This window comes from Parambassis ranga, chromosome 2 (genome assembly GCF_900634625.1).
Source record: "Parambassis ranga chromosome 2, fParRan2.1, whole genome shotgun sequence".
In the NCBI taxonomy this organism is placed as follows: domain Eukaryota; kingdom Metazoa; phylum Chordata; class Actinopteri; family Ambassidae; genus Parambassis; species Parambassis ranga.
In genome coordinates, this window is record NC_041023.1 from 15,125,374 (window position 1) to 15,135,503 (window position 10,130).

The 10,130-nt window shown below is 41.4% G+C and overlaps 2 protein-coding genes across 3 annotated transcripts in view; one reads left to right on the top strand and one right to left on the bottom strand.

Moving 5' to 3' along the window:
* The window catches only part of ctdp1 (CTD (carboxy-terminal domain, RNA polymerase II, polypeptide A) phosphatase, subunit 1), a 46,604-nt gene extending 42,064 nt beyond the window's left edge, over positions 1-4,540 (bottom strand). The window contains exons 1-6 of the mRNA XM_028399866.1: positions 4,046-4,540; positions 2,752-2,835; positions 1,965-2,058; positions 1,427-1,555; positions 1,122-1,272; positions 316-406 (exon numbers count right to left, since the gene is read on the bottom strand). Of these exons, the coding sequence (XP_028255667.1) occupies positions 316-406; positions 1,122-1,272; positions 1,427-1,555; positions 1,965-2,058; positions 2,752-2,835; positions 4,046-4,341 (845 nt within the window). The 5' untranslated portion in view covers positions 4,342-4,540. The remainder of the gene's footprint in view (positions 1-315; positions 407-1,121; positions 1,273-1,426; positions 1,556-1,964; positions 2,059-2,751; positions 2,836-4,045) is intronic.
* Positions 4,541-5,510: 970 nt separating this feature from the next.
* On the top strand, positions 5,511-10,121 carry adck5 (aarF domain containing kinase 5). 2 transcript variants are annotated; one of them, XM_028398429.1, is made up of 15 exons: positions 5,511-5,651; positions 6,325-6,407; positions 6,489-6,638; positions 6,789-6,864; positions 7,042-7,242; positions 7,324-7,464; positions 7,621-7,734; positions 7,817-7,948; positions 8,043-8,126; positions 8,201-8,282; positions 8,397-8,475; positions 8,550-8,641; positions 8,739-8,991; positions 9,339-9,455; positions 9,537-10,121. In XM_028398429.1, the coding sequence occupies exons 1-15, from the start codon at positions 5,628-5,630 to the stop codon at positions 9,637-9,639; spliced, it is 1,731 nt and encodes a 576-aa protein (XP_028254230.1). In that variant the 5' UTR covers positions 5,511-5,627; the 3' UTR covers positions 9,640-10,121. The 2 variants fall into 2 exon arrangements, with proteins under 2 accessions (XP_028254230.1, XP_028254237.1); XM_028398436.1 differs by lacking the exons at positions 5,511-5,651; positions 6,325-6,407 and having other exon boundaries at positions 6,499-6,638; positions 7,047-7,242.
* The last annotated feature ends 9 nt before the right edge of the window (positions 10,122-10,130 follow it).

A 10,130-nucleotide genomic window follows, 5' to 3' on the forward strand; every position in this document is an offset into this window, starting at 1 on the left:
TGTTTTGTTTCAGTGACAGACATGTAAGAAGCGTTTCAATTGATATCAATCTTTCTTCTTTTTGTGAGGAGAGTCACTGACAAGTGAAGTGACAGAGTAATAACAATAAATTCCATTTGTGCTCATATCTTAACAAAGGCAAATTGCCTATGATAGAAATGGTTATAGATGCTTTGTTTTTTCTAATTTAATCGCTGTGGATCATAGGATCCAGTAACCTTTTTGTTTTGACAGAGGACAAGTGCAGATCACCACACACTGAACTGCCACAATTGATTTTATTGTCAGATTTGGCAAAGAGAGTGTAAAACCCACCTAAGATTCCCTGTCTTTGAGAATGGATCAATGCATTCATCTCTAGAAAGGATCCGATGAGAGAAAAGCTTCTTTTCAGGATCCAGAAAGCCTAAAAAAAGAAGAGAAAAAGATGCATATTTTAGTGGCAGTTCAGCTGTAACACAGTCTCCAAGTTTAAGGTGAATGTGACAGCTGTATAGAAAGTTGTCACAAAAACCCTCCTATAAAAAAAATTATACTTTCTTTGGTTGGTTACTATGTTTGAAAAGTAATGAAACCTTGAATAAAGCTCTACCATGGCTCATGCAGGCTGCTATAAGCGCAACAGAGCCTATCAATAGTGGGGGCAATGCTTTGAAACATGCCGAGCTCTCTGCATCAAGGTCAGAGGTAAATTCCAATTCAAAATTCATTCATTCATTAAACATTCATCATATTGGAAGCAGAACAGTACCGGACCACAGCTGCCCCCATTATACAGTATTATGAAATATTGCAACCTGAATACAAAAACACACACCTCAATATACCTCAGCTTTGATTCACGATTTTTATATTAAGTATTTCTATATGGATGCAAAGCACTGAGCGGCTTAGTTCCCAAGTGGCTTGGGCAACACATTAGATGCACAACTCTGAAACAGCTGAAGCACAAAGCATGTGCAAACACTTCCCTCTTATGGACACAAACAGACAATACAAGAGTGTCCAAACTGTCAATTTCAATCCTTATTAAAGTGCTTTTATACTGAATCTGTGCTTGTAATACCACATGCATTTTATAACAGAAAGGTACTGTAAAACACAGAAACATAATTTATTACCAGCAATGGTGTGAGCATATAGGCGGCTCCCAAATGTGAAGACATGCAACTCATAGAGTTTGGCAATTTTCTCCAGGAACTCCTTGCAGTGTGGGCGTAGTCGTGTGTGGAGCATGGGCTCTCCTCGCCCAAGCTGGAAGTGGAAAATCCCCTGAAGGAAATAATGGTGTTAATGTGTTAATAACACCATCACACAGAAAGCACAGATGTGGGGCAAAATATCTGTTCTTAAAGCACAATGTAGTGATAAAGAATGTTTCTGTGGCCACAGCGGTGTGAAAAATAAAAACATAAGGGGCTGCTACCTTATTGGACATACGCAGGCAGTGCTGTTCAGTGGTGTGGATCAATGTCTGGTCCAGATCCACCATCAGGACCAGCTTTTTGTTTCGTTGGAGTCTCTGCTGGTCTTCTCTGCCTAGCTGTTCTGCTCGCTTTTGGAGTAACAGTACAGGATAAGAAAATCTGAAGAACCAACAACCAATACTTCATCATAACAGTTTATGACTAATTATTGCTTTCCCCTTATATTTTCTTAGTTTATTTACATTTGCTAGAATGCGTCATCCATATCGGTTATATTCAACAATTTGGCCAAATCTCACACGGTCTTTTAGTCTTTTAAGACTATGTATCATCATTTATTCCTCCATTGTGTGTTAAAAATCTGGTTCGAAAGACTGTAAGCTGCTGAATAAAACGTGCATCTTGAAAACATGTAATAAAGGGTGGAGGGAACACTATGCATCAAGCTCTCACACAGAGGTCTTACAGTGAAAGTGCATCTGAGCTATATGTGCCCTGCTAGCCCAGTCTTCCAGATATCTCCATCATGTGACTCACCTCAGAGCTGACCATCAGCTCGGGGACACTGTGCACCATGGAGACTGTTGCTGTGGAGATGGGATTTTGCTGGTTCCCATTTGTGCTCTGGAGCCTGAAAAGGAAATAGAAAGAGTGGGAGTCATGCTTTTTTGTGTTTTGTGTGTTTTTCATATCCTTTAACACATCGGTGCTAACGAGAAAAGCATCTTTCACAGACATGCAAATTCCCATTAGTTTGACTTGGCAGCAGTTATTTTGGATGTTAGCATAGAGAATACATTATTAAGAGTAATTTGGCTGATTGTTTTTTTGTTCTGAGCTACATGTTAGTGTTTAAAGTATTACATGTGCTTTAGGATTCCTGGGCCACCACTGTGGGGTTTTGATTGTCAATAAATGCATAATCTAAATCTATAGATTTACGCAGCAATAATTGGTTCTGATACAAACTGTATATTTAACAAATGACATAGCAGAAAATGTGAACAGTTGTTTGGTGACCTGAGCTGAACTCAGCCCAGTCTATGATCTCTGGTGCCACCTGATGGCTTTCATCAAAACAAGAGTTCAACACAGACACATTCAGTGACTGCAGGAGAGCAACATCCGCAGAATGATGCAGGTTCTTGTCAGATGACACTGCAACACTGTCATCAACAACTCATATCTTCTTTTAGTAAAAATGTTTTAATCTGGGTGAACAGTGAGGGCTAAAACATTTGAGTTGAAGTGTCCTAACCTGAACAGGAAAATGAAAAGTAAGAAACTTTAAAGGGTAATAAAGTGAGGGTTTGCGTTTCCTTACTGTGTTAGATCCTGGCCGCATTCAGCACACAGACCCTTCATGACTATGGGATGGCTGCATTCTTCTATTCTGATGACAACACCCCTGAAAAACAAAGAAAAGACACATGAGTAAATATAGTTTTAAAGAACTGGTACAGCGCGTTTAGGTCTAGCTTCTCTGTATATGAATTTGCTTTGATGTTGGGGAGTGCACGACTAAGAAGATGTTGCCTATATTGACATCTACATCCAACAGACAAGCTATGTAATGCAGATTTGCTTTGACTGAAAGGCAAATTGTTAGTTAATACAAATGTGATATTATTCTACTCATAGATCATTTTAAAATATGAGTGGAAGAATTTCATCAACTGACAAAATCTGTATTTACAGTCAGGAAAAATACTTTGCTTTATCCACACTGTGTTTTGATTTGTGTTCGGGTCACAAATGTTTCTATTACTGTTGCTGATAACAGTTGAATTCATTTTCAGCTAATGTGCAGCAGTTAGGGAAAATCATATCTCAGGGTGACAGCTGCTTACAAACATGGCATTCATTTGCAGTAAGAGGTGTATAAAACAGTACAAGTAACAAAAATGGTACTGTGCTGTAACTCTTCCCTCTCAGATTTCTCTCCAGCCCAGGTGGCATCTCCAAAATATGGAGTAAGAGCACAAGAAGGCAGCAAGGTGGCTGTTTGTTTACTACGTAGTTTAAAAGTAAAATGTAATGTAAAAAATACATTTGCCACATTTTCGCCAGCCTCCGCATACCCCTCTAGCCCTCTACCTAACAACCTGCACCGCTTGTACACACCATACACGCGAGGGACGTCGGCGTCAAGACAAACAATACGTGACAACCCTCCACGTGCTTGCACCTTCAAAATAAAAGTGACAAATATTTCCCCTGAATGCAACCTCGCATGTTTTTTTCAGTTGGCGATACAACAAACTACGTTAAGTTATAATTTCAAATGCGTCTGCCTCTGCTATAACTACAACACATTAACAAGTTCATAAACATATGATTTTAAATGGTGCACTTTTATTTTGGAACGTCTGAATTAAATTCTGGTTGTTTATTTTGACTGACTTGACACAGCGAATGCTGAATGTGTTGGCGTCCGTATGGCTAGCCTACAAGCTAACCTTAACTTAGCAATGTTAGCTTGTTAGCTAGTTAACGTCCAGTTGAAGTCAATAACGGCAGCAACAGTCCCAAAACTGAGTTAACAGACTCCTTTAGCCTTTCCAAGCAGGGGACAGGTCAGCTAACATTAGCTAGCTAAAGCAAGCGGAGTGACTCACCCAGGCGGTATGACTTGACCAAGTTGACAGCATAGCTCCTTCACTATTCCAGCACGGTCCGATTTCACCTTCTTTTCTGGCAGCTTGGCACCCTCTGCCCCCTTTTCCTGGGGTATGGGAGCACATAGTGCTAGCACGGAGTCGACATTGACAAGAGTCCCGGGTTTGACTTTCCATTCTAGTAGCCGGAGAGGGAGAGCTCCTGCCGGCCAGCAGATATCCGCCACCTGCACCGCGGGGCCCTCTGCTGCTGCACCGCCGTCACCACCGCCAGAATCTGCAGGAGGATCATCCATCTGCTCCACACTCTCCAAAAACCCTTTATAGTTTTCAGTACCTATCCACCTAAAACGTGCCCGCAAGTCCTCGAAATGCCCCGTGTATCATTAAAACGTGAAAACTATTAGGAGCAAGGAGAGTTAAAACAAATGCGCTGCCTGTTTAAACGCAGTATGTCCCACAGTCAGCTATGTTCGCTCTTCCCGCCCGTAAACAGGAAAGCGCAACACTGCAGCGACACGGGTCGTTACAGCATCCGGCACATGAGCGCTACAGCTACATGAAAAACACACGCTTGCTACTCTGCTTTCAAAATAAAATTCTCCGAAAATATTAGCGCCATACGCTTCAATGTAAACTGTAATTCCACCACATACAATATCTAACAGTACAATTGATTACTTTGGATGCTTATTTTTGTCAGTGTTATCTGAATAAACATTGTTTTTGCGTCAGCGAATATGTTTACGACTTTTATTTTGAAGGCCGCTTTATTTTTCCGTTTTTGCCCTTTGCTTATTTTTTCTGATTTGAAAGGACGATTCTTTCTCGGCACTTTTATACGGCACAGGTTGTTCTGATGCGTTATCAGCTCACATATGCAAAATCCCCCCCAAAACTATTACACAATCCTTTAGGAATATCCTGTGATTTTCCTGTTTTTGTCTTTGCTACATCTTTCCGCAAAGCTTGAGTTGCATGGAAAATGGAACCCGCAGAGACATTACCTGATGTAATATGATGTAACAAATGAACAATGCCACACTACTGTGTCATTCGTAATCTTTAAAATTACAGAACTGTCATTAGATGTGTACTTTACCTTAGGTCATTAGTCCCGGGTGTGCTATTTATGTATTAACTTATTTTTAATGTATGTATTTTACCAAAAAAAGATTAAAAGAGTGAAGCTGGGATGTAAAGTTCAATAAACATGACGCCTGAATAATTATATACACCAAAAATAAACTGGTTTGAGCAACAACAACAACAACAAAAAAAGAAAAAGGAAAAACAAAGAAACTTGTTTTTACACATTAAGAGGCGCTGCCGGGCACAGTTAGTCTCAATTTATACATTAATTTAAGCAATTATAACAAATTATCATGCTCCACAATGTTGTTTAACCAAGACCCCGCAAGCAGAACCGGAAGTAGATGGGAGTGCGCCTCCTCCGTACCTTTGTACTCTTCGGTAAAACTACAGCACTCATGCTAGTAGTCGATTCTACTGTCGGCCACTTTCTGAACAGGAAGGACACTTGGGACATTTAGTCGTCGTTTTTACCAATAAGCCAGGAAACATGGCAGCGGAGACATCTAGAATGGTAAATAAATGACATGTCTATGTTCTGCTCGGTTAGGAAGGACAGCTGGGTAAAGTTAGCTTGTTGACCACAACTTAGCTAACTGTAATTCGCCGGTCGTTATAGCGACTGGTGGTGTAAAGAATGATTTGGGACTATCAGTTTATAAATTAATTGTACTTAACAGTTGCATACAAAGCGAGTCAGCTCTTCACTTGGGGCTGTTTAAGAACATTTGTGTAAACAGCAGCTAACTATTACTGTTCTGTGACAGTGTAGAGACAAGAAGCAGTCGTAAGGCTTGTTCTCCTCGGGACAGTGTTTGATATTTCAGTGCTCGGGTCCCTGACATCCCAGCTATCTGTAAATCAATTTGTCAGCTGTGGAGACACTTTGTCCCTCAGATGCAGACAGCTAACTAAAACAACAAAGCTGGTCAAACTGGCCTTGATCCAGACCACCACCTTCTTCTCACCATGTTCTCATGTTACTAATCAAAACACACCGGCTCTGAATGTGTGTAAATCCAACTGGAGAAAAGTCAGATGTTCAGTAAAATGTACCTGCAATGACCAGAGTCCACTGTACTAAACCCAGGACATCATTAGGTAACAGTCAGGTTAGATAGACCTATTCCAGGCAATAATTGATGTGTTCTTTTCCTCACCTGTGACCCTGCGTTTCTTTTCCACAGGCAAGATTATGCTTGACTGTGCTCCGAAGATGTTCACATCCTGGCCAATCATGTCAGACAACCAGGTCCTTCAGTTCACTCAGGTTTGACATAGCAGCCAAGCCACAGATCAGCTTCTCTCCATGATAATGTCTTGGCTCTAACACCATCTTTGCTCCTTCCAGGGAAGGTAAGCGCAGAGGGCTGTTATGGAAGACACTGGCTGGCCTGTCTGTAGGTGTGCCTGCTGTGGTGGCTGTCCAGTATGCAGTGTCAGAACCTAGAGAGAGGAGGAAGATGAGGATTGTGATGGAAGGATTTGGTCGTTTCTGCAGGTTTGTCCCAGAAACAACAGACACACAATCAGGGAGAGGCAGATTACATGAAACACTTATTCCAATAGTGAGTGTTCAGCTATATAATTCAATTCCAAGCTCTAAAAAGCTTCAGAAGTCACAGTGAAAATCTTATCTGTCTGTCCTCAGATCTCTCTCAGTGGGAATCTTTATCTCTGCGGATTACTGGTGGACCACCAATGTGGCTCTTCGTGGAATGGATGAGGTAAGTTCCATGTAACCACTGAGGGTCAGTGCACATTATGGACTCTTGCTGTCCTGGGAGTAAAGGCTGAGGCTTAATTTGTATATTCACATACTATTTTCACAAGATTAGATTCCCTCCTGGTTTTAGCTGAGTGTTTATACTGTGTTGTGTCCTACATGTGTCCTTCCCTGCTAGAGCAGCCCATGCTACTTGAGCGGGATGTCAGCATGCCACCAGAGGGCAGCAGAGTGCATGGTTGAAGGAGCCATAAAGAATGGAGGACTATACATTAAACTTGGCCAAGGCCTGTGCTCTTTTAACCACCTGCTGCCCCCAGAGTACATCCACACCCTGCAAATACTGGAAGACAAGGCCTTGAACAGGAGGTACAAAGAGGTGAAGAACTGCGACACAAAAAGAAAGCTCCGTGAGAGCACAGAATGAAATTTCTCAGGAATGTGTTTGTGTCTGCAACAGGTGGATGCTCTCTTTCAAGAGGACTTTGACAAAACCCCAGAGCAGCTTTTTAAAACATTTGACTATGAACCTATTGCAGCTGCTAGCTTGGCTCAGGTTCATAAAGCTGAGCTGTTTGATGGGACTCCTGTTGCTGTGAAGGTAAGCACTGGATCCCAAAGTCAATATTTTATCTTTAACAGCCTTGCAGTGCTGCCCCATATATGTCTTATGTCCCTAATTAAAAGGAAGGTCTAATCATAAATAAAATTTCACAGTATATGGACAGTCTAAATTGTGGCCATTTTGCCCCCACAGATGCAGTACATTGACCTGAGGGATCGGTTTGATGGTGATATCAGAACATTAGAGATCCTGCTGGATATTGTTAAGTTTATGCATCCCAGTTTTGGATTTCGATGGGTCCTTAAGGTCAGGAAATAGTCCCTTATTTACTTACTATTACTTTAGAGACAAACCTTCTCCTTACTATTTTTTATCCCTACTTGTAAAGGACTTAAAGGGGACACTGGCTCAGGAGTTGGACTTTGAGAATGAGGCTAAGAATTCTGAGAGGTGTGCAGAGGAGCTGAAACATTTTAAATTCATTGTTGTACCCAAAGTTTTCTGGGAACAAACTTCTAAGGTAAAGTATGTTGTTTCCTGTGCTACAAGATACCTGCATTTTGATACAGTCCACCTCTTCATGTGTGCCACCTTTCCTTCCATCCAATTCAAAGAGAGTGTTGACAGCAGAGTTTTGTGATGGCTGCAAAATCAACAATGTGGAAGAAATGAAACGGCAAGGAATAAGTTTGAAAGATGTAAGTGAATGTCATATCTGAGCATCATCAAATACATGCTGTCTGCAATACCTCATCTGAGCATTGTTTTTCAGACTGCAGATAAACTGATCAAAACATTTGCAGAGCAGATATTTTACACTGGTTTTATCCATGCTGACCCTCATCCTGGCAATAGTAGGTACACCCTTTAAACACCATGTATGATGAAAAATGTAATGAGAATCATCTACTACTAGCTTAGGCCACAAACCTATCAATCATCGATTCACGTGATGTTTTTCTTTTCAGTTCTTGTCAGACGAGGTTCAGACAACAAGGCAGAATTGGTGCTGTTGGACCACGGCTTGTACGAATACCTCAGCCAACAGTAAGAGCTAGATAATATCTTCTCCAATTTGTTCAAACTTCATAAAGATAAATGTTATTTTGCTGTGACTTTAGTGACAGAGAGTCCCTGTGCAAACTGTGGAGATCCATAGTTCTCAGAGATGAGTTAGGAATGAAGGAGCACTCCCAAGCTCTAGGAGTCAAAGGTGAGGGAGCCTAAAAGCATCCTTAGCTGTGTTGTGAAAGTAAATGTTGAACTGCTGTAGGGAAACTGTTACTGTTTTCGTCTGATGCTCTGTGCAGAGTACTTCCTCTTCTGTGAGATGCTGCTGCAGCGTCCGATCAATATGCACAGGTTGGGTCTGTCCAACATCCTTAGCAGAGAGGAGACGGTGTACATGCGCCAAATGGCCATCCAGCGCTTTGACAGCATCATGCAGGTGCTGAAATCGATGCCTCGGCCCATGCTGCTGGTCTTTAGGAACATCAACACAGTGCGGAGCATCAACATCACACTGGGAGCACCAACAGACCGCTACTTTGTCATGGCTAAGAGGTTAGTGCAGATGGTGTGTGAAGACAGACTGTCAGCAGGGTAAACAAAATGGGCAGAAAATCTGCTTAGAACTCAGGAAAGATCCTTTACTCACTGCAGAATCACACTTTAGTTTCCATCCCAGTGAAGTGTGTTTTTTTTTGATATAATATAACACCTAAGAGTTGTGAGGTGTTAAATCCATAGTTCTGTGACAAAAGCTGATTATATTTTATTTAGGTGCTAGTAATAGACAATACGTAAACCCCTGCACATAGACTGCTTTGTCTGCCACAATGGTAAAAGTACATTGCTTTTGACTCAAGTTAACAAGCGTGCTTCACCATTCTTTTGCTATATGTTTTTAGTGCGGTGCGAGGCTGGGGGAGGATACAGGCAAAGAAGTCTGGGATCCTATCTGGGCTCTGGGTCTTTAGCTGGGGGAGGACAACATGGGAAAGCATCAAGTTTGAAGTGGCTTTGAGGTCAACATTTATTTAGCTATTTTGCAAATACCATTATTGAGAGAAGCCACCAAAACTCTAATGTTCAAACTTCTCCTACAGGTCAGAGATGGCAATGATGAGTGTGATGCGTGCGTTCCTGAGGCTGCTGGATTACTTTGGTCTCATATCTCTGGATGCTGACCTGTACGAGTACCTGAGATAGTACACAGATATCTTACTCTCAAGGAAACCCTGAAGAATAAGTACTTGTGAATGCCGCTCAACATCAGGGGGCCTTTCACTGCTGCGGCAGCTCAGAGAGCTGCTGGTTATGGTGCTGCTTGACTGTGCAACAGTCACCATTAGACAACCATAGTGACAATCAGCGTCACTATGGGCAACAATTGACTTGGATACAGGACATTAAACAGTAGACACTTAGGGACCTAAACCTGACAGCCATTTGTAAAGATTTTAATTAATTTAATATTTGTTCTTTCAATTTGTTTGACTGTAATCTTTGAAATCCCCTTAATATTTAAATTTATGATATTTTAAGCTGTGGTTTTGTTTTTAAAGAGACTAATGCGATATTAACGGATGGCATCATCCTGTATGCTACATGAATGTTAAGTTTAGTCACATGTGTGCAGGTTGACACAACCCCATCTACCTGAATGTTTCTAAGTTATTAATAAAATACTCTACCTCCTC

What these genes read in the sequence shown, in the direction of transcription:
- adck5 (XM_028398429.1), top strand. Translation starts at nt 5,628, where the DNA reads ATGGCAGCGGAGACATCTAGAATG. An exon ending in GGATTTGGTCGTTTCTGCAG is followed by an intron (nt 6,639 to 6,788) that starts GTTTGTCCCAGA and finishes GTCTGTCCTCAG; the next exon opens with ATCTCTCTCAGTGGGAATCT. An exon ending in GGACTCCTGTTGCTGTGAAG is followed by an intron (nt 7,465 to 7,620) that starts GTAAGCACTGGA and finishes TTGCCCCCACAG; the next exon opens with ATGCAGTACATTGACCTGAG.